Source organism: Trichoplusia ni, chromosome 18 (assembly GCF_003590095.1).
Source record: "Trichoplusia ni isolate ovarian cell line Hi5 chromosome 18, tn1, whole genome shotgun sequence".
In the NCBI taxonomy this organism is placed as follows: domain Eukaryota; kingdom Metazoa; phylum Arthropoda; class Insecta; order Lepidoptera; family Noctuidae; genus Trichoplusia; species Trichoplusia ni.
Genome location: NC_039495.1, coordinates 1,435,869 through 1,459,746, shown reverse-complemented (window position 1 = coordinate 1,459,746; position 23,878 = coordinate 1,435,869). Strand labels below are relative to the sequence as shown.

Sequence of the window (23,878 nt, the reverse complement as noted above, 5' to 3'; positions counted from 1 at the left end):
CTTTGGTAATGAATTTTACGTTATTTTTTCATTTTTTATGTTGGTGTTCTAGAACTTGTATAAAAATAATGATCGGACTTGGCTAAATAATATAAAAATGGAAACTAAGAGATACGCGTTATTTGCGAATTTTATATAAAATTAAAATAGTGCATTTAAATAAATGAATGGATTGCGTAGCATAATTCTAAATCATTGTAAAGTGTATAAAGATTGTCTTTGCCCTTTTTATTACATTAGAAAAAATACTGTTAGTTAAAAATAAGGAAAAGTTTAAAACACAATGCAAACGGTTTTTCAGCATACATTACTGGTTCTCTTACAAATTTTAATGTCAACTCTTGTTAAAAGAGCAATGGAAACTAAATTGACATTGCATTGTGTTCTAAACTCATTAGGATTGGTAGAACGGCCTCCATTGTATAACTGTGCCACGTAGGAAAATAAAGACTTAACTAAACCCGTTTGTTTCGAAGGAAATCAACCTTTTTTATAAGAAAGCAAATATAAATATTGCGATTATTTTACACCAACCTAAAATGATTAATTAAACGGAACTTGGCTTGTCACACTGCCGTGTACAAAACAAAAAGCAAAATATTAAAAATATTTTATTGTAAAACATATTTTCGTTTGCGAATAAAAAATTGGTCTCGTTTCGAATTTCAAAATTTTCAAGGTTGTCACTTGTCCAAATCCGAAAATTTTCGGTTTGGGACCGGAATATTCATTTGGGACAAAACCTGCGACTTTGGGACATGAAGGCATCACGTGGGACATACCTGACTTACCTTAAACCCTTGTAATGCTATTCGTTAACCAGTTTTATAGTATTCCCTTAGCCGTAAGTAGAAATTTGTGATCTTCATTATAGAAATTAAAATAATAAAATCCTTACTATTGTAAATTATCTACAGAATATAATATGACTAACTCTTTTCAGTACTTATTTAGTTAAATCCTATCTCCTTGTCGTCTAAGATTCGCCTTGATAATGTAATTTTAAACTCTATTGTAATGAAGTTTAGGTGTATATTAGTATAGTTTCAGATTTACTAGACGCGCTCTAGCTAGGATCTTAAGGTTTCTTATAAAGTTTTATTGTTGGAGTTTACCTAATATAATGTAAACTATGGAAATTGTATGAGATAGTGATACTGTAATAAATCGTGCGCTTTTCTAAACGGTTGTTTTATTTTCACAATACCACGGTAAGGGGAGGGAGGAATCTTCCACTTGTTACTTGTTAAATGCCATAAAATAAAGTGTTAAACGACAAAATAGGTATTTCTCTTTGAGGTAGCAATTTTAATCTTGTGTTATTTTCAGAAAGTTCTGTTTTTATTAAGATTCAAAAAATGCATAATTTCCTACACGATTATAATTTTTTCCTATCAATATTGAATGTTTTTTTTTAATTTACTACCTGGTTATGATTTAATTTGCTAGGAAGAATATCCAGGTTAATTTTGTACTCCTAAGAATATCCTACTTTGCACGAAACTACTACGAATATCGAAGTTGGTTCAAATTGCTACGAGTGTTCACGGAGGTCCAAATTTTGGACAAATGTCGAAAATCGAATCGAGGGCATGTCAGGAACATATTCATCTGGTACATTTAAGTCAAATTCAGAATGTTTGTTTCCTTCAATTATCAGCTCTATTACATTTGGGCACTTGTTGGTTCTTCTACGATTAAAAATAAAGGCATAATTATTATATCAATTTATTTGGGAACTTCAAAACTTAACAATAAATATTTACAGTTTAAACAATGAATTATGCAGATCTTAGCTTTTTGTTCGATAAGTAATTTTGCAACACACTATATACTTTTAGTATATTTTACATTTGACAAATCTTATTAAAATGAATTTCATTTAGAATTCAAAAACCAGTTTTGAAAACGAAATACTGTTACTTTATTAGCGATAGAAAAGGATGGAACCTTACAAGTTTGTTCCATTCCTTTCAATCTGTAGTATTAGATTTAAGTACTGCCAAACTGCGATAAACCACCAATAGATGTCGCTTTCATAAATAATTTAAATCAATGTTATTTTAAAGTAAGTCGCTATGATGTGATGAAATGACTAGACAGTAACAATAAGTACTTAAAATAATAATAGGTAGGATGTTTAAATACTATCTTTCAGACAGACCAGAATAAAGGTAGAAAAAGAGGTCCCCACATAGGACAAGTATGTGTCATGCACGAATGCTTGTCCTGAATGTGAGTGAGTTTGTGCATGTGACTTGAATGTTTGTATAATCCCGCGCGGAACGAGGATTTAATTTATTTGTGTGGGAGATGATTATTTTTAATAAAAAAAAGAAACTATGCGACATTAATTTATGCGTTTTAATGTATTTTTCATCTTCAAAGTGCTATAGCTATAAAGATTGGTTGTATTTTAGAATGCCTTCGTATTTATTTGTAGCTTTTGTAAATCCTATCTAAAGAGCTTATATTTTAATTTAGATTTTTATAGTAATATATTTTTTATAGTAAGTAATAATGATTTAGATTAAAATCGGTCTACTTTTAATCTGGTCTGTATGGTAACATAAATTGTTCTGAGCAACTTATTCTATTTGGTAATTTGCTTAAACTATGGTTTGTAACGTTTCAATGGGAGTAAGAGTAAAAGAGAAAGGAAATACTGGGAATAGGTTAAATACTTAGAACATTATTCATTGCTCTTTATGTAGGGAAATATCGTTGCGTTCGTATACTTTGTGCAAACACGACCAGCAATGTACACAATTGCTTAGGTTATGCTTGTTTTGTATATCATCTACATATTTTTAATAGAGGGTGATTCTAATATAGGGGATGATTCATAATACCTATTTATATACATTTCTTAAATTAAAGTCACAATACTTTTCAGTTTACAGAATAAATACATTGCTTCTTTAAGAACAAAATCTCGTCTCATTTGATTACAACTAGTAGCGTGCTACGTCATCAAAAGAATGAAGTATTTCATTATATTCGTTCCTGTGCTTTGTAAGTACCTAACAGCCTCTTTACATAACCAAAAATATCTTACATGAGCAGTTTTTCCTTGACTTGCATTTAGACCAGTTCAGATAGAACCTCCCTTAATGTTAAGTACTGGTATTTAGTGCAATTCCACTCCAAGCCATCGCCAATCTCAATTGGTAGAGATTAGTTAAAATAACCTCTAGGATAGCCCAGTCAAATTCGACCATGCTACCCAACTTCCTTACTAATTTTAATCCTTCCAAAGATCCTCTTCAATTTATAATTTCTCATTCGAGTTCTTCTTGATAACCAAAGGCTTTAATCGACTCCTTAGCTTAACCAATCTCTTACTGACTTTCCCGGTATTATTGACCGGTCCTCTTAAGTCTGGCATAGATTTACTCTCATGGACTGGCAATGGATCCGCGGTGACTGCAGACTTGGTCACGGTTCCGTAGTACCGTGGCATGCTGAAGTCTTCCTGGTACATCATGGCTGCTTGCTGCTTAATACTCTGTAGGCTTGTCTCCCCCTTGTACTCAGGCAGTGGAGGACCCTCCGCAAAGAACCTTGGAAGGTTGTTACTCTTGATGATTGGTGTGTCAGGCAATTGGCTGAGTTTCAATTCTTCTGTCACCGACATGACTCCTACCATCGATTTGCTTTTGACTAGAGGAGGCTTCTCTGGCGCTAAGTGTTCAGGTATGTTCAAGAACGATGCACTTCGATGCGGTACCCTTGACAGTACCTTGTTCAGTTTTGTAGGATCTATACTCTTCAGACTCTCCACCCTATTAAGTACTGGTCGTGACAGTTTGCTGCTACTGTCTACTCTTTCTAATGTCCTCGCGCTACTACTTCTTGGGAGATCTCCTCTTTGCCTCAGGATTCCCTTGACGCTTTCCACTCTCGGTAAGGATAAACTTGATGGTAAGACTACCATGGATACGGGGTCATACTGGTATATTGGATGGAGGGTTGTGATCTTCGTTTCGTCTTTAATGGTAACGGTACTGGGTTTGATGACATCCTGTTTCTTGACAGACACGTTCATAGTCAGCCCTTCTTCAGTATCCTGACTCTGTCTGTCACTCTCTTCTTCTTCATCGATCTTAAACATGTCGTGGTTCGTCTGCAGTTCATCTTTGAACATGATTTCGAAGTCAGTGACTGGTGAATTGATTTCATCTTCGAAGTACACCTTGGTCCTGTTCGGTCTGTCTGAAAGGTAGTCCGGTTCAGATTTCGTTTCCAGTTCGTCAAGTGAGTTGAGGCTTTCCGTCTTCGCTTTCAGCTCATGGTCATCTCTGAATATGAGAGATTTTGAGAACACCTGCAATAGAAACAGTCACATGAGTAAAATTAAGTTCAAACTATTTTCTCCACTTGAAGTCTCAGCCAGTCTCAGTCTCAGTTTATTTTTACAAACGTTTAGTGCATTACTTTTAATCCTGTTGAAAAAACTGGTAAAAATAACAAGTTATTCACTATTTTTCCATATATCCTTTTTTTGTCTATAACTCATATACCCCATGGATATGGGCAATTGGTTTTCGGTGGGGTAAATTGTGCATTTTAAAAAGCCATTAATACCTCATTTGTCGGAATCGACTCTGGGTTTTTTGGTCAATCGCTTTTCACAAAGAATAAAAACATAAACTAAAGTCACAATTTCTTTATCATGAGACTCCAAAAATCATCAGAATCTCTTACAGCAGGACTGATATCGTTGTGGAAGCGAGACGCCAATCAACTCGCTTCAAGAGGTCACAGCGCACCTAATACTGTTTTACAAAAAAATAAGAATGTTGAAACACTAAATTCCTTATTCACCTCATAAAGCTTATCGGCATGTAACGGCACCTCATTGACCTCCCTGCCGGTGATGGCTCGCGGCGGGAGGTGGTTGTTGTTGACAGGCTGCTCCGTGACGACGCTTTCCAGGCTCGCGCCCGTGTTCGTGTAGCCGTTGACATGGCCTGCATCTTCATCGAGTCTGGAGAACAAAAGAACTGATTTTAAAATATTTCATGGATTAATTCATGTCTGTTTCGTCATTTGTTCTTAGGGTGTACAGATATGTAATGTTGATTTAAGCGAGCCGAAAAAGACATTCAATAGTCTGTCCGTGTCATGATGTAATGAAAAGTTTAAATCTAGGTGTCTATAGCCAGGAGTTGCAAGATCGAGTCCTTTCTGAGGAGGCTTGATTGTGTTTTTTTTATAATTTCTGTAAATTGACAAAATATAAGTCATTTCATTTAATGGATTTAATTGTACGGTTCATGTGGGACAATAGTTTTCCGAGTGCCACGAAACTAAAACCGAAATTCTCACAGAGTCTCACTTTATGGGTACTAGGAAAAAACAGCCTGTATATCTTTGTCGGTTGTACTTCCGGCTAGATTGTTAAAGATTTGATAAAGTTTCGTGAGATAGTTTAAACTTAGGACATACCGATTTATTTGAAAAAAAGTTTCTTTAAAAAGCAAGAATCAGAAATGTAAGTAATACATTTTTATTTCAATAAAAATATGTCATTGTGTATATTCCACTACTAAAGCCCTTTCATATAATCATGTTAGGTTGTGTAATCACGTTTCGAAAGGTCAATGTGTAATCCGCCATTTTGTGGAAACGGCCAACTTGGTTGGAACATGGTTAAGAACATTCCCGCCCGACTAATACACCTTTAAAACAATTCAAAATTGGATAATCCGTTCGCGAGCTACGTGCCCATAAACACAGAGACACGTCAAACTTAACACTGTTGTTTTTGCATGGGAGGTTCAAACCCGAGAACAAAATTTTGACTTACTTGCGGTAGCTGATTGGTATGATAACCACATTTTTTAATACTTTTAATTTCATCGTGGGGCGTATTAACTTCGAACACTTTCAACGATCCTTATTTAGTTATATGAGATGATATTGAAAACAGGAAGAGAGGAAACAGCGGGAGAGTTTCTTTCTCCCATAGATGTATAAAACTTGCGCCGTTTCTTCTCAAAAACCAGAACACTTAGGAAGCGGTGAAAAATAAGCGAATGGGGTTCAGCCCATTCTATACTTTTCGTTCAAAAACTGCTACTTAGTAGCTATATTAGAACAAATGACTTTCAAATTCCTTAACCAGGTAATAAAATTCCCAGTCTACATTTTCAAAGGTAGATTTTTTTGCTACTACGCACAAGTATCTCACTAAAGCACTGATGAAGGACTGAATATTCGAGTGACCGTTGCGTATTAAAATAAGTAGTAATGAGATAGTGTCTGACACATGATTTGTTTACATCGCTGTCAGACTGTCATCTTACTTTGCTATCTAGATAACACACGCTGTTGTATGTTCGTTTGCCCACAGATTGTCGGCGTGGCTCTTGATAAACAAGACATCTTAATTGAAATGTACTGAAATCTACACTGTAATTATTGAAAGTTTTTCTGTCTGTTCGGATTCTTTTTTTATTAATTTAATGAGATTTTTTGTGCTATGATTTATGAATACGTGAAGGTTGATTAGGCAAATTGATTAGGATAAGGTACATGGTATGTTTGATCTATAAAAAATGAATTGTATTTTTTACGGTCTCAGGCAACAAGTAAAGCCATTGCCAATGTGACATGGATTTTAGTATAAACGCTAATTTATAAGTTTTAATGTTTATATTTTATTAAAATAATATTTTGTATCGTTCAAAAACATGTTCAGGAAACTAGCAATTTTAAAGGTATCTTCTTCAGAAACATAAACAAAAAATTATATTTTCAATGTCACAAAGTGAATCCGAATAAATAAACTAGTATTACTAGCACAATGTTTGTGGACAGAGGTTTTTACGCGAATTTTCACGAGCACCGTGATGTTCATTTGATTTACAACATAATCACTTGACAAACAGACATGTTTGCTCACTCTTTATACCTATTTATATATATTTAGGTATACAGTCATTTTCAGGGATAAAAACTACAAAGTCATGAACATTGTTGACTTTTAGATGAGGTTATAGGTCACTGTACTAAGCACTACCACGGAATATAAAATAGTACTACGTGCACTACTTGTTGCGAGTTCGATCCCTGTATGACATAAATATTTTTGTTGTTGTTATTTTTATGTTAATTAATTAAAATGAGTTTGAGAATCAGTGTGTGGGTTTTTGTCAGTAACTTTCGGCTCAATCCAAAGCCAAGATAAATTTGTTGATTTTCCCTCCAAAAAAAATGGCAGGACAGTCTGGAGTCTTATATTGCCCAGTTCATTGCCCAGAATTGTGTAAAAAATAGGTTGAGTAAGTACATATAGGTATGTCGGAGATGAGCAAGAGAATAAATAACTAAATCATAATTAAAACCTCATTGGTGAAAAATAGTTCGCAACCTCATTCATAAAACCTATATAGGCGCGGGTATATTTGAATTTAGAATAGTGGATTATAAGGTTGAAGATGGTCGTGTTACTAAGTGATTATTGCGTAATATTAAAGTTAGTAATTGTTGAGGCGTAATTGATGATTGTGTTGTTAATATTGTGAATATAGATTGTGTAAAGTGACTTAATAATGTGTAGTGATTGGACAGCGCAAGGCTGGGGAGTTTGTTGCGCCGTTTGTTCTCTCCAGCGCGCCTAGCAAGCGGTGACGGGCGGGCGTTGTTAGGAATATGTTCAGATAGGGTTAGGATTAAACGATAATGAGATAATGAGGCGTGAATGTGTGTTTTATTGAATACCCTATCCCGATGTCGGCTAACCTGACACCAAAAAGAGAGCTACGCCGACAGGTATATTTAAAACACACAATTGTCATAATGAAATCAAACAGAAAACCACTTAGCATATCGAACCATAAAGTTCCATATTTATTATTATTTACATTTCTTGAATTTATTTGTATTTTACGACGTCGCTAATAATGGTATTAGCTATTAACATGACATGCATTAACATGTGTTTTCATGGGGAAACGTGACTGACAACAATAAAATACATCGTTAGCTAAGCTTGAGAGGAACACGTTTATAAAGTTATATTGAATTTAGTTATTATGGCAAAACAAATACGGAGTATTGTTGAACATTAAAAAAAGGCTATTTCCCACACTAAAGACTTTAGACTTTATTTCGCAAGGCCTTTCACAAACATTCAAGTCACATGCACAAAGACACCCAGACTCAGGACAAGCATTCGTGGATCACACAAACATTTGTCATTGTCGCGACATCTCACAAGGGATGGTACACCAGAATCGATCCTATATCGCGTATTGAAAGTTTTTAGTTGAATATGCAATGGGATTTTTGCAAGCAAGGGTTAACCTTACGGGTAGTTCCTTTATTTTATTGGAAGCCTCATAGAAAGGTTTAGCTAGAGTTTATAGTTAAGATTTGATCGAATTCGAAATCTAGTCAATAAAAACCATCCACAGTATTTGAAAACCAAATACAGTAGGACAACAAAAAAAAAGGTCACTACAAAATTATCCACCATTACCAAAAAAAAAACCTATGGAGTTAACACATTTCGCATGGCAGTCACGCTTCAAGGTCACTTGGTAGTGAATGACCAGTTTGCTATCAGTAATGAGACGATATCAATCAACTAATCGCCACATCACGAGTGCTGACGTCACTCACGGACTGTCATCTTTTTTGATTGGCTGCTCAGCCATGCGAATGATTATGGTGCTGGTGTTTAATGGCTAGGATGTTTTGATTTATATGCAGAAGAAGACAGAAGTGAAAATGAATGGAGTGTTTGACATCATAAAGAGAGGAGTAATCGCCACACTGAAGAAGAAAGTATTGACTGCACGGATAGCCCAGTTTTTGAGCGCGTCGTGTCGCGGGTATAATCCGTCGTAGGACCAGCAATTGTGTGATCCACGAATGTTTTTTCTGAGTCTGGGTGTCATTATGCATGTTGTTTGTATATTTGTGAAACTCCCCGCGACACAAGGATTAAATTGCTTACTACGAAAGTCGTTTTTTAAGAGATGAAGAAAAATAAGTGTTAAATGGGAGAAAAATATGTTTTTGAATGGCGCGAAATAATTAAAAACAAGGAAGGAGGTGATAAAGTTTGACAGCCTCTTTGTTGACATGGTTCTTATGGAAAGTTGACTTGAGGAAGTAAGTGCTGAATTAATAATGTTATTTAAAAAAGGATGCGTAGTTTTCTGACATCATCGGCCTAGCCTTTTTTCCAACTATGTTGGGGTCGGCTACCAGTCTAACCGGTTTCAGTTGAGTACCAGTGTTTTACAAGGAGTGACTGCCTATCTGACCTCCTTAACCCAACCTGGGCAACACGACACCCCTTGGTTAGACTGGCTGTCCGACTTTTTAAGCTTCTGACTACCTGTAACGACTGTCAAAGACTTAGGAATAACAGCCGGGACCCACAATTTAACGTGCCTTCAAGCAGCAACCAACGACGACCAACTGCGTCAAGCATAGCTTAACCTATGATCTAATCTCTTATGCGGTTACAGCTTAGCTATGAGCGTAGTTTTCTGACATATAAATACCTAATTCCATATTATAAACGTACTTAGCTGAATCCGGTTAGACTGGAAGCCGACCCCAGCATAGTTGGGAAAAGGCTAGGCCGATGAAAGTCATTTAAACCTTGATAATGAGTCAGTTCAAATAAACCCTAGACTAATTGATGGATGATATGCGACCTGCAATCTCTCAGTTTAAAAAAAATGATGATAACAAAAAAACATTTAGATAGAGATCTAATCAAATAGATACGTCTAGCAGAAGGAATACGTTTGATGTGATTACATTTGCAACACAATCAGCTAAAGATCAATATTTGTAGGAAGAACACAACAAAAATTCCGCTTTCATCATTAAGGCAACAAAACATTTTGGTGACACTGTTTTTGAGTAACTTCAACGTCACTCTCGCGTCTAATGCAGGGACTGAATAACCCGAAAATTACGGTATGTTTAAATAACGGTATGACGTCATACCGTAAAAAAATTGTTACCGCTATATTTGGATACCTAATTTTATTTCGGTACCTTAATTTTTGGGTACCAATATACAGTGGCGTAGCGTGCCATTTTGGCGCCTGGGGCGGGAGACCCACTTTGCCGCCCCCATTCTATAGGTGCTTAATTAAAATTAAATTGCACAGGCAATGAGATACTTTTTATTGAAGAAAAAATTGGATGAGCGGTTTTACAAGCGGATTCTACGAGCCTTATGAGCAGCGAAGTCAGAAATAACTTTGTCAAAATCAATATTAGCAGCCAATTCTTGTTCAATCGACAATATAGCCAAGTTTGATAATCTAGCGGAGCTCATAGTAGATCTGAGGTAATTTTTTATTAGCTTCAACTTCGAAAAACTTCTCTCACAGCTTGCCACACTAATCGCCAAAGTCAAATATATACGAATCAAGATGACTATATTTGGAACCGAAATTCCGAGATTCAGTTTTTGAATGAACTGGAGGAGCTCCAGTGGTCCTTTACCACTTATATCTTCCTCTGATTCAGAACAGGCAATAAATTGCTGGAGACGCTTCCGCTCCATCTGAAACTCGTCCTTGTCGATGTCTTCTAATACATGGGAAAGATCACACTCGAACTTGCTGTCCAAAAGTTTTGCTGGCATCAAAAATCCGAACTTGTCCGATATTTCTTGAATTTGCTGGAATCGAGTCGTCATTTCTTGAATGATCTTGTCCAATGATGCGAACACCTCTCGACGGATTTCCTGCTCGTGAGACAAAGCTGCATCTGCAGAAGATTCATCGCCATGCATGCGTTTTTTCCTGCGAATTCTTCTCGTTTTGAGTTCGATTCCGAGTTTTTCGCAAAGAGTCTTAGCAAAGTCAATTGCTTCTTGCACTAAACGGTCTCTACTTTCCACTAAGAGGGTTTTCAAAGCGCAGAGTTTCTGAGCACACTTATCCACACTTAGTCCTCGTTGCTGCAGGTAAATCTGTGCGTCATCTACTTCAGGTAGCACTGCAGCCCAAAAGCCAAGAAAAGTTAGGAAGTTAAATGACTGCATGGCTGTCAGGAGAAGACTGGCTCCCGATCTTGTTTCGGAAGTTTGAGATGAATCTGTTAATTGTTCCAGTACCTCAAGAACTCCCTCAAACTTATTTTTAAGCATCTTGACAGCTACATGTCTAGCGCTCCAACGCGTTTCAGTGACTCGTTTCACTGCTTGACCTGTGACGGCAACCAAAGCGTTCCATCTAACAGTTGATGCAGAAAAGAAGGCAAATAGCTTCTCTAGAATTCCAAAAAACGTCACCGAATTCACTGATTCAGAAGCAGTGTGTACCCCAGCCAAGTTTAGTGAGTGGTTTGTGCATGCAACGAATAGAGCTTTCGGATTTAGTGCTTTAATCCGGGCTTGAACTCCATTGTGGATCCCTGACATTGTGGCAGCATTGTCATAAGCCTGTCCTCTCAGATTCTGTATGTCCAGTCCGTCTGATGTTATCTTCGCGATTATATCGTTGCTGAGATCTTCTGCATTTTTTCCTTTTGGTTGGAAGAAGTCAATGAAAGATTCTACCACAGCGACTTTTTCTCCTTCGATATGTACGTATCGCAGAACTTGGCTCATTTGGTCATTGTGGGAGATGTCTGGTGTACTGTCGAAGATTACGCAATAATATTTAGCTTTTTGAATACGACGGATGATGGTGGATCGAACTTGCTGTCCCAGTAAATTTATAAATTCATTCTGGGTTTCTGGAGACAGATATGAAACTGACACTCTTGCTCCCAGCTTTATCTTTGTCAGGTGTTCCATTAGAAGAGGATCGTATTCAGCTAGGAGGTGCACTAACTCTAGAAAGTTCCCGCGATTGCCACTATCATCTCCTCGAATGTCTTCTCGATGTCCTCTGAAGGCCAGATTCTGTTTGGCTAAGAACTGGATAATATTCAGCAACCTGTACAATACATCCCTCCATTTCTTCTCCTCACTTTCGAAAACTTCTTGTTGTTTCTGATCGATGGTTGCTTTACAGTTCAGGCAAACTTCCAACTCCTTCCATTTCAAGAAACTCTGTTCATGGCCCAGGTTATTTTCATGGTCTCCGATTCTTGGATTTAGCTTCCACCATTTGTTGAATCCTTCTTCAGATGCGAAGTTCGAGCCGGAATTGCCAAACAGCTTGCAAGAAAAACAATACAAAGACTGCTTCAGAGGCGAGTACACCAGCCATGTTCGGAGAACCTTTTCGCCATTAGATAATGGTTTGTAGAACCACTCTTTGGTTAGTTTTCGGGTACCGCCTTTCGTTGAAGTCCCTGAGCGAACAACATCGGCAAATTTGGAATCGATGTGCTGTACTGAGTCAGACCCGCGACGTACTAGAAGCGTTCTGACTTCGTCGGTCATAGGAGAAGGCCAGCAACCTACATCGTCGAGATTCACATCTTTGACTTCGGCAGGAGCAGAAGGCACGATTTCAATTATGTCTTCTTTGGCAACATTCACTTTTTCTGCAGGCTTATGACTAGATGCTTGAGGCACATCTGGTGAGTCGACTTCGTCTTGACCCTGCTCTGTGGTGGGACCAGAACTACTTCCAACTGCGACGCCAGGCACGTCTTCTTCTTGTGCCTGTAAAATAAGTTATGTATTCCCATGAATATTGGCTAGAAGACACGTTAGAATTTCAAATAAGTATTTTAACTATCACAAAACAAAAGTGGTTTTGGTGACGGCGCGGCTAAATGAAAAATTATGTTACCTACCATAAATAATCAAGTGATCAAAAAACAAAGAAAATATTCCTAGACATTTACAAAACATTCCCAATACAAAATTTCATCTTATTTTGTTTAGCGGCTTAGGCTATAGAGCTGACAACTAAAAACAAACGCACATACATACACATTTTGATTTTTTACTTTAGATAAAGAACCTTGCAATTTATTGCGAGCGACCCAGCCAATAAAATGTCTAAAATAACTGGAGTAATTCTAGGCCACACACGATTCTAGATGGAGGAATCATATATCTACTTACACTGGAATCACTTCCACTGCTGCAGGATGCCACCGAAGACGTTAACGTGGCTTTCGAACCAGAACTAGAACTGAAATATTTCAGTAATGCACCTTGAGACTTTTTCGCATCTGCTGCTTTCTTAGCCCTTTTTTTGCGGAATTCCGCACCGCTTTCTTTGACTCTTTTCATTTTCAAAAACTAATTCAAAGATTGGGTAAAGATCTAAATGTTTAGTTTTAGAAGATTCAATAGTATTTAAAAGATCGAAACACAATCAAAACGACTTTCGTTCCGTATCCAAAACTCTCGCAAAACAAACATACGAGTAATGCGTGATTGCGTAATGGCACTTCACGATGCACTAAAACAAACAAAGTACCTACAAATGAATGCGTAGTACTAATTCAATGAGTGCGAAAGAGAGGCATCGACACGGGCCGACTCGTAAAACAAAAGATTTCAGATTCAGATCAACTCGGTTCGCGCGCGTTGCCTCGCCGGCGCGGCGGGCGGGCGGCGCGGCGTGATGCGATGTTGCCGTTCGTATGTAAACAAACAAACCTTATAAAGAGCTCTGTCAGTAATTTAGCAATTTTTCTTTTAAATAAATTTTAAAAAATCCTTTGTGCGCAAAATTTTATATAAAAATGGAAAATTATACTGTGTAATGAAATGAATGAATCATAGATCAGATCTCAACCCGCTTCAACGGCGACATTTTGCCGCCCCCGCGGGCTGCCGCCCGGGGCGGGCCGCCCCCTCCGCCCCACCCACGCTACGCCACTGCCAATATAAAAAGGTATATTTCGCTAGCAGTACTTAGCCGTTACTAAATAAAGGTATGAAAAAGATGGAAAGACGAAGAAAACAGGATTGTTGCCGGCGCGCACGGTCGTGCCTTGGCCTTGACCACCCTTTTCGGTGCCTCGCACCCCTCGCCCACGTCCCGCAACTGTCAACGCTATATTTTTCGGTACCGATATCGCATAAAGGTTAAATAGCGGTATACCCTAACTTTTATTTTTTTAAGGTACACTTATTTTATACCGGTAGCGTAACCTTATACCGTAACCCCTTTCAGTCCCTGGTCTAATGACAAGGAACGAAAGTCACATATGGATGACAGGGAATGTACTCTGACATACGCGGTACATACGCAAAAGAAATCTACCATTTATGTACACAAACAAATAAAAGAAGCACAATTAAAGAAAGAAGTGTCTATCTATCTACCTTCAAAACGGATGTGTGCAAAATGACACGAAAGGGAGAGAAGTAAATACAGATTGACTGATCCAACACTTAGCAATAGGTGGGGAAGAATTTTGAGGAATACTTATTGAACCTAAAGCAGGCAGGCAGAAGAATGCAATTACAAATAGTTTACCTGTTGATGAATAAACTTATTAACAGGTTAAACTAAAAGGTATAGGTCACAATGTAAAAATAACAGTTGCGCAATATTTTCCTTTTCAGAATGGTACCAGGTTACAAACGAGATGTCATCCCGAATACCTTGAGAATTATGAATAAAAGTGATTGTCATTCTGATTCATAACTATACTTGTGTACTACACAATTTGAGACTATGCGTTGCTGTTCCTAGAATTTTAGTAATTATTGAGTTAGTTAACCTTTCAGGGTTACGGAGATTAGAGGGGTTTTTATTCTGCCGGTGTGCCATGAATTTGTTTCTGTGCATTCAATAATGAAGACTCTTAACTGGATTGATGCTCCTTTGCCAGAATCACAAGGAAACGAAATAACTAAACCACTTACAAAGCACAGACGTTTTGTCTGGTAAATAAAAAGGCTATTATACTAATAAATCTAAGTAGTCAGGTACATTTCTTAAGATCAATAAAAAATAAGGTGAAATGATGGCCGATCGTGAAGATCGAGGGTTCTATTCATAGATGCAGGAGGGGCAGAACTAACGGTGATTGAAAACATCGTGAGGAAACCTTGACAAGTATTGGAATCTATCGCCAACCTACAGTGAGCTAGCGTGGTGATCAAATGCTACTATAAAGCGGATGAAAGGTGTCTAAACTCGACAGACGACATTTCAACTTAGTATATCATTTTCATTCTTTATTACTCGATAAGTTAAAATTAAGCAACTGATATTTTTGAAAATCTATCTTAAGCATTTGTTAGATTTTTTTCTGTCAACAATCCTAATTGTATATCGCCGCATTGAGTCTTCACGTTGGAGGTGTTAATTTAATCAGTTTATTCGAATTGCAGATAAGCCTGGGTAAACGTGTTTGATGTGTCGATGAAATCAGATAAACAGCTGAAGAGATAAGAATTATACAAACAAATGAAAAGAAAAACTCACTTGTAAGTAGCGATCTTCTTATCGAAACAGAACCGCTCCTCACAACAGTTCCAGTACATCGTCTCCAGACAGCTGTGAACAGTAAAAACAAATATTAAAACATCATCAACAACAACATCAAGTAAAAGAAACTAAATTTCAGGCCTAGGATCTCACTCAAGTAATAAGCAAGAAATATTTGCTCTATCAAAAAAAGATCATAAAAAAATATTTACAGAAAACAAAATCTGCTCATGATTCCAAATTTAACTATGCAACGCCAATTGATAATATTTTAAAAACAAAAACAATGCACATTGATACAGACACACAAAGATTGTAAGTCAAACAGACATCGCATCCATCTTAAATAACAAAAAACTGTAATCGATAGATAAGGCAAAGTGACTAACTAAATTATACCTATAACTATCTGTGCAGTTGTAGATAGCACTCTCATTGATGATTCATTAATACCTTTCAATGAATTTGAATCACCTGATAATATGATTTTACGTAAAGGTATTGTGAACAGCCTTTTACGCAATAATAGAGTTATCACACATCATTTTGAATAAGTAAGTTTGATTTAAGGAAAGAAGCTAGGTTTGTTTATCTTAATGTAAAATTATGTTGATTGTAAAAAACAGGAAAAGAAACCATTGTCTATAAAAATAATCTGTTTATTAGCGATCACGATAGGTGGAGGCAAAATAATGGGTATTGAAAAAGTATGGAATAGTACTATACGTTTTAGAACAATAATAATGTCTATAGCAGTGTTCGTGTGATCAGTTTAAAGCAAAATAAAGAACTTATTTGGGGTCCAGTCTAGATCCTTCACCTCTTTGACTTATCAACAATCAACTTCACTGTTATATCTCATCACATAAGGTCCCAATTCAATCTTCAACCACAAAATTTCATAAAAGATGAAAAAGTACCTGTAATACAATTCCAAAATCACTTTTACACAGGATGAACAGTCGTAAAATACGTAACAGACACAACTCGACCGTCGCGCGTCGTGACTGACAGACTGATTCTCAAACAATTATATGTACCATAGGAATTAACACAACAATGATCTTGAAGATATTAATAATCGTATTTGTTAAGGAGACAATGGTTCACGTGGAAGGCTGTTTGAAACGGCAAATAACATTCAAGGAGTTCCGTGAATTTACAAATAGCTCTGCTTGTACTGCGAGCTCTTATACAAAGACTAGGTAGGTATGAGGGAGCGAGACAGTGCATTGCATTGGGCATAGTGGCATCTCTTTTCCTCAATTTCCATCGGTCGAGATTTTAAAGTAGAGGCCTAGTACAGGCGTTGTCTGGTTTTTGATAGTGTGATTTTTAGACAATGGTAGATTATTTAGGTGTTTTCTTTCGACTAAAATAAAGGTATGGAATTGTTCCTAGGAAGGATTCCCATTGCAGAAATTTGAATGGAAATACCTTCTAATTGCAACTATTAAAGATATTGTCCGCATCAAACGATTCTTTTCTATAAACCGGACGATGTCAAATCAACTTCGTCCCCAGTTATGAACACAACCATGACTAAATCTTTAAGACTGAAACAATACTGAAAGACTGTAAAAGTGTTACATAAAACATATTGACTTGATAAAATCAACAATGAAATGCACATAAATTATCCTATTATACAGAACAATACCCGCCTTTATCACAATAGGCAACGATAGAGGAAAACCGCGGAAAATCCTTCGCAGACGAACCGTAGATAATTGCTTTTGCAATAAATAACTTTAATTGTTGCGGTGCTAAAGGTTACTGATGACTGGCCACTTTATGACTAACCTTCTGATGTTATAGCATATTGAGTTGTTAAAATCAATAGGATATGATTTAGTGATCAGTAAATTATTCATCTTGAAGTACTGCATCTTTGTAAAGTTGAGATTCAAGAAACAAGTGAAATTGTTATAATATGAAGGACTGGGGATCTACTAATAGTAATGTTCTTGGCTGCTGTGGAAACAAGATGACGTAATGTACTGTGTATAGCGACGTCTCGCTTGCAAAAAGCAGCAGTGAAAATGGTGGGGGGATAGTGTCTCTGGTTCCTGGCTTTGTTAGTTTCGTTTTTTTTTAGAATATCCATATTTACATGGTAGCAGAAGGGCATAACTTTGCGGACGCCTATGGCCATTTAACCTTGTTAGATTATGTATTATGTTGCATTCCTACTTTTTAATAATACATACTTGGATAACTTCAAAGTGGATTTCTTTCGCTGTCAAAAGAACTGCTCTACAATATTTTGGGATTAATACTCACATTTCCCACTTACTCACACCAAGTTTCAACACACTCACACAAACAAAAATCCCACTTCCACAAACAATAACAAGTCGTTTCAACGTCACGTTAATCCCATCAGGAATTAATCCCTTAACAACAATTTCCATTCATTGACGTCACTCTTAACACTAATACACATCTCGATCTCGCCTTCCAATACACTGGCTCCTGTGGATATGCGTCGGTAGCTGTCGTCTTTATCTTGACACTGGAGTGATGTTATCGGAGATATTTTGCGATCTAATGATGTATGGTACTTGGTATGACATGGTTTCATCACTGGTTTATACACCTTTGAATTTTTTATAATGGAAATTGTAGTCTAATGTTTTAATAGCTATTTTTTGGTCTTAGGCCAATACAATGAGCTTGCAAATAGGCTGGCAAATTGTAAAAGATCATCTCGCTACGCAGCGAGATGCGCGGCCGCGCTGACGTCAGTTCGACTCGCGATCCCGCCGCGTCTGCTCATGATTAAGGATTCCGGTTGGGTCCGAAACTAGTCGGACTACCCCAATAAATACGCGTGAGTAAACCGTTACAATCATTTAATAATGAATCATTCTCACGACAGTTACTATCAAAATGTAGAAGATGAATTATAAAATTGCAAAATATACAAAATCAGAACAACTTTTTACCAGTTTTACACCACACCACGTGTTCAGAATGGTAAATGAGGAGAACGATACAGAATCGAATTAATTGCGATAGTAATCATAACAAATTGATAGACAAAATATGTTATAGTAACCAGAGAAGGAAAAGTTGGTTATCCTCTTTGCATAATATGATGCAAAACCAATTTGTCAGAACAGTTCAATTGCTTGGAATATCTACGAGTAATAGTAGGAAACATAGTGATTTTGTTTTTACAACAACTAAATTTTTCTAAGAACACAAAAAAAACTACAGAGCCAAACTTAATAAAAATAGTCGAATGAAAAAAGAATCAATAAAACGCTACATTCAATGAAAAGTACTGAGGTAAAAAACATAAAAAAAAAAACAAAATACAGACGAATGGAACACCACATCTTAAAAAAAAATAGTGTGAGTACTTATGTACACGTGTTAGAAGTTATACTTCCTTGGTGCATGGAGAAAAAACCAGTAAACAATAAAATAAACCAAAAAGATTAAGAAAATATATATATCACAGTAAAGATACTAGAATATACAACATGAACATTGTTATCGATTTTTAGGCCTCCTAGACCTAAGTTCACGTTGTAGAATTTTTGGGCCCGATTCTGCTATTTTACAATGGCCGATGAATGACTGGCAATTGGTTTAAATTTGAAATTATTCCTATTCTCTTAAGCATTTTGAAAATACAATAATTGGAAGTTAATTGTATTGACCTTGAGTGTACCGTCCCATGTAGAAAAAAATGCGAAAAGAGCCCATTTTCATTCATTCATCGGCCATTGTAAATAGCAGAATTGGGGCCCTGGTGTCGGTGTGCGCGCGCATCGTAAAAAATCACCATGCCAAAAGTAATATAACTTCAAAATCCGTTGAAAAATAAACATCCAACTCACTACTGGCATGACTTGCATAGCTTGAGCAGCATGGTGGAATCGTTCACATAGTGGCCGCATATGACACTCGTGACGTCACTCTAGCCGGGAGCTCTCGACACCATTCCTGGAATCAATTGTATTGAAGGTTATTTACAAGGAGAAAATCAAATACACGTAAACACTTTAAATATATGTATGGGGCTAAGCTATAACTGAATAAATTTATCGATCACATGTTAAGGTACGCCTGATACGGTCGGTCCGTAGATGAGTGACGATATATGTCATAACGAGTTAATCCGTGTTTCGGAAGGTACGTTAAATTGTGGTTCCAGGCTTTTATTAGTCATTAAGAGGTAGTCCAGTAGCTAGAAAGTCTAAGGAGTATCGTTTCGCCCAGTAACTGGGTTGGCGGGGTCAGATAGCAGTCGCTCCTTGTAAAACATAGGTACTTCATAGTAAGTCTGGTTGTCATACTCTGTAGCTTCTAACTACGCGTAACAACTGTCATATACATAATAATATGTGTTATTAAAAGCCGCAAATAAAAAAAGTATTTGAATTTTTACACAGATTTGCATAGAAACAAATAAATAAATTAAAAAGAACTTTTTGTAATTCCCCAATCTATGACCCGACTTTATGGAAAAGTGATTAATTTATAATAGCTTCTTAAAGCTAAGTAGTCAATTAAATATTTTAACTCTGATATTTCCTCAATGGGACTTGATGCAGGTAACTAGACACATATGCCATCATCGACAAAAATACAAGCTGACATGTCACGCGGTACCGGTTTTAGAACAAGAAAAACCTTATGTTTACAAACTAAACACATAAAGGTTAACTTAAAAATATGTAGAATACAGTACCTACTGCCTATTCATCCAATCTAAAATAACAAAGTAAATAGCCCACTAATTCTGATGGGAAACAACATAGTTTTTATAAATTTATTTACATAGTTATCCTTTTCCATACAGTTTTATGTTTCAAAATTAAGAAAAAAGCTCTATATAAATATGACAATCTCGTCTCACAATTGAGTTATCACACTCCTCCGAAACGGCTTGAACCATTTTAATGAAATTAGTAGGTCTCAGAATCGGCTGCTTTCTATTTTGCATACCCCAAAGTAATAAGAGGGCTGTCCACCTTAACATTTATATCTAATATAATATTTTATTAGTATCTAATATGATATATTATCTTCTATATCATAAATTCCTTGAATGTTAGGCAAAACAACGCATTCCACAACTGGCTTTATCATAAATTTTGAACGTGCCTTTAGTACATTACCTTTTAAAAATAGAAGTAGGTAAAATAGTAGCAAATAGTACCAATAGGCCTATTTTTTCTTGAATATAATACCACTTCCCAAAAAGGATAATAATCAAACTGTTCAACACAATCACGTAGTTTCTTCTTTTACTCTATGCACATATTTGCCTACAAAAACAATAATTCTCATGAACCAAGTAAACACAACACCATTTACACATACCGCAGTCGGTTAACACGAGAATGTTTTCAATATTGTAAGGAAATATTTTCTCGTCTTCAGTAAATACGCACGTATTATTATATTTCTACCATTTATTATCAAATGGCATATTTACTATGTTTGGGTAATGCCTGGGAATTCTCTCAGGTGACATCAGATATGATGAAATACTGCATCAATCATCATTAAGTATGTTTTCTTGTTGTTGTCTATAATGTTAAATTTTTCAAGTCTGTCGAGATAATAAAGTTCTGTGAGTAAAATACGATTTCAAAATGTCTTTTTAAGAATTCCGTACCCAAGGGGTGTAAATGGAACTTTATTATCGAAGTTTTAAAATTATGCTCAGGCTTCGCTGTACGTCCGTCTAATCAGCAAGCTGGAACCTTGTTATTGCACTTGACCGCGAGTGTAGTTAAATCACCTGCAATTTTACACCTACCGTTTTTTGACGGACTCACAAAAAATATAGAAGTCGTAACTGACCAAGTTAAAAATCCATCCAACACAATGTACATATACGCAAACAGAAACGCAGTCTCTTACCCGGTCCCTTACTTACATGTCCCGATTGGACGGAATTCTAACACGAATGGAGAGAGATAAAACTCAGGATCAAAGGGGTCAACACGTTAGCTGTGATATTAATTCCTGAAACGCACACAATTTCGAAGGGTACTTGCCTTGGGATTGAACTCGAGACCGATGACAGTACTGCAGTCTTACCACTAGGCTATGACTTCAACTGTTGTGTAGGCTTATTAAAACTTGACATCTAACATTGAAATTATGTATCTAGGTACATTAGATAAAGTGTAATAACGTACAGATTGTTCTGAATACCGTGATTATGCGCTATTGTATTCTAATGAGCTCTCTGGCGACCCACATTACGTTAACAAGGTTGCTAACCTTTGCCTCATAACTAGATGGTATAACTAATTGGGTTATGGTATTGACGCACTGTCGAGTGATAGTGGGTGGTATTAATATCCCACCTTATAATATTCAATTGAAGTCGCATGGGAATTGTCGTGTGTAACATGTACCCTTGCAGTACTATGTATGGATTGGTTTGGAGTGCAGGTTCGATCCTAACTCAGTCACTTTCTTATTTTTTCTCAGACTTTTGAATTGGCAAACATGAGGAAACCTGGATTAGTGGATATTGAGATTTGAAATCGCCTATAGGCAGTGAGATAGCGTGGTGATTAGTGTTCAACATTTCCAAAACGGAAAATGACCTGAAACCAGCTGTGCCATGATCTAGAGATATTATTGGCTTTACTATAAGTAATATAATGTACTAGTTGTTGCCCGCGACTTCGTCCCCGGAGTAAGAAGATATAAGTTATGATTTATACCTGCCCTGTTTATTCCACATTTTCCATTATATCTTGACTCCTATTAGTCGCAGAGTGATTATTTATAGCCTAAAACCTTCCTCGATGAATGGTCAATTCAACGCAAAAGTATTTTTCCAATTAGAACCAGTAGTTCCTGAGAATAGCGCGTTCAAACAAACTCTTCAGCTTTATATACTAGTATAGTATAGAGCATAGATTAAAAAAATACTCAGTTACCGAGCGGTAGTTTACGGGTTAAGGTTACTGGTGCATTTGGTAAATAGTTGCACTTGCAAATCCTTCCTGACGTTTTAATTTTTCAAATATGTCATCACGAAATTCCCAGACAGTTGTAGACAGACAACTTGACACTAAGATCATCAAATAAACAAAAACGTATGAAAACATTTGCCTTGCATTCGCATACACCAGTGTGATACAACATCGCTATATTGTTTATCAAGAAGTGAAGTGATAAGTACGATATTATCTCACTATCAGTATTGTAACATGCAGGGATTTTGTAAAGGACTTCTTTTAACTATACGAAGAAATAAATTGATGGGTTTTGACGTAAATAGAATGCTTACTAACTTATAGTGTTCCTGAATACATGATAAAAAAATGACAGTGTGCTACGGGGGAACTCTTCATGTACAAGAAGCGAAAGTGTGTAAGTATGATTGTACGTGTGTGTGTATTTTTGTTACTTTTTCACGCCCAAACGGCAGGACTGACTTTGATTAAACTTGCTATGGAAGTAGGTGACTCCTTGGATTAACACTTAGACTATTTTTATCGGACTTTGTTAAAGGGGATACACCTTTCTTCAATAAATCAACAGTCAATTACCAAAAAGGGAATAGGACAATTTGCTTTTTGGAGAAATATACCTAAGAAATCTGCAATTTCTGTGTTAAAGTCGGCTTCAAATGTGATCTAGTTCTGATACTTTTTCTAATTTTGTTGATGATTAAATAAAAGAAAGACCGCAACATATTCAATACTTATGAATTTATAGAGACGAGACTCAACACGGCGTAAAGCACCATCTCTCTCGCACAACTAAATCAGTCTTACTATATGATACAGTGGTATGGTTACATAATAATAAAACGCGTTATTATTATGATACTCCCTTATCAAGAGATAAACTCGACACAATTGAGTCGCGAGCGCAGCCTTGTCAAATAAATCCTTTTGTCGTAAGTTGTCAATTGTGATACAGATAAATGTAATCTTTGTATTATTAGTCAATTTGTTTAGTTTATAGTTTACTAGCTGTTGCCCGCGACTTCGTCTCCGTGGGTAGAAGATATAAGTTATGATTTATACCTGCCCTGTTTTTTTCACATTTAAAATTGTATCTTCGCTCCTATTAGTCGCAGCGTGATGGTTTATAGCCTATATATATAGGTTTATAGCCTTCCTCGATGAATGCTCTATTCAATACAAAAAGAATTTTTCAATTTGGACCAGTAGTTCGTGAAATTAGCGCGTTCAAACAAACAAACAACAAACTCTTTAGCTTTATATATTAGTATATATAGATAATAATTGGAGGAGCTCGTGGCTAAGCTATAACCGCATAAGTGATTCGATCACAGGTTAAGCTATGCTTGACGCGGTTGGTCCGTGGATGGGTGACCATCTTTGTCATAGCGAGTTCCTCCGTGTTTCGGAAGGCACGTTAAATTGTGGGTCCCGGCTGTTATTCCTACATCTTTGACAGTCGTTACAGATAGTCAGAAGCTGAAAAAAGTCTGACAGCCAGTCTAACCAAGGGGTATCGTCTTGCCCAGGTAACTGGGTTGAGGAGGTCAGATAGGCAGTCGCTCCTTGTAAACACTG

The 23,878-nt window shown here is 36.6% G+C and overlaps 1 protein-coding gene across 3 annotated transcripts; it reads right to left on the bottom strand.

Moving 5' to 3' along the window:
- Nucleotides 1-2,689: 2,689 nt before the first annotated feature.
- On the bottom strand, nt 2,690-19,347 carry LOC113502758. Of its 3 annotated transcripts, none has more exons than XM_026884421.1 (4): nt 19,193-19,347; nt 15,339-15,410; nt 4,828-4,990; nt 2,690-4,327 (listed from the first exon to the last, which is right to left on the bottom strand). In XM_026884421.1, the coding sequence occupies exons 1-4, from the start codon at nt 19,222-19,224 to the stop codon at nt 3,272-3,274; spliced, it is 1,323 nt and encodes a 440-aa protein (XP_026740222.1). In that variant the 5' UTR covers nt 19,225-19,347; the 3' UTR covers nt 2,690-3,271. The 3 variants fall into 3 exon arrangements, with proteins under 3 accessions (XP_026740222.1, XP_026740223.1, XP_026740224.1); XM_026884422.1 differs by lacking the exon at nt 19,193-19,347 and adding an exon at nt 17,552-17,594; XM_026884423.1 differs by lacking the exons at nt 15,339-15,410; nt 19,193-19,347 and adding an exon at nt 5,813-6,224.
- Nucleotides 19,348-23,878: the final 4,531 nt, after the last annotated feature.

What these genes read in the sequence shown, in the direction of transcription:
- LOC113502758 (XM_026884421.1), bottom strand. Translation starts at nt 19,224, where the DNA reads ATGCTGCTCAAGCTATGCAAGTCATGCCAGTA. An exon ending in CTATGCAAGTCATGCCAGTA is followed by an intron (nt 15,411 to 19,192) that starts GTGAGTTGGATG and finishes TACTGTTCACAG; the next exon opens with CTGTCTGGAGACGATGTACT. An exon ending in AAGAAGATCGCTACTTACAA is followed by an intron (nt 4,991 to 15,338) that starts GTGAGTTTTTCT and finishes TTTGTTCTCCAG; the next exon opens with ACTCGATGAAGATGCAGGCC.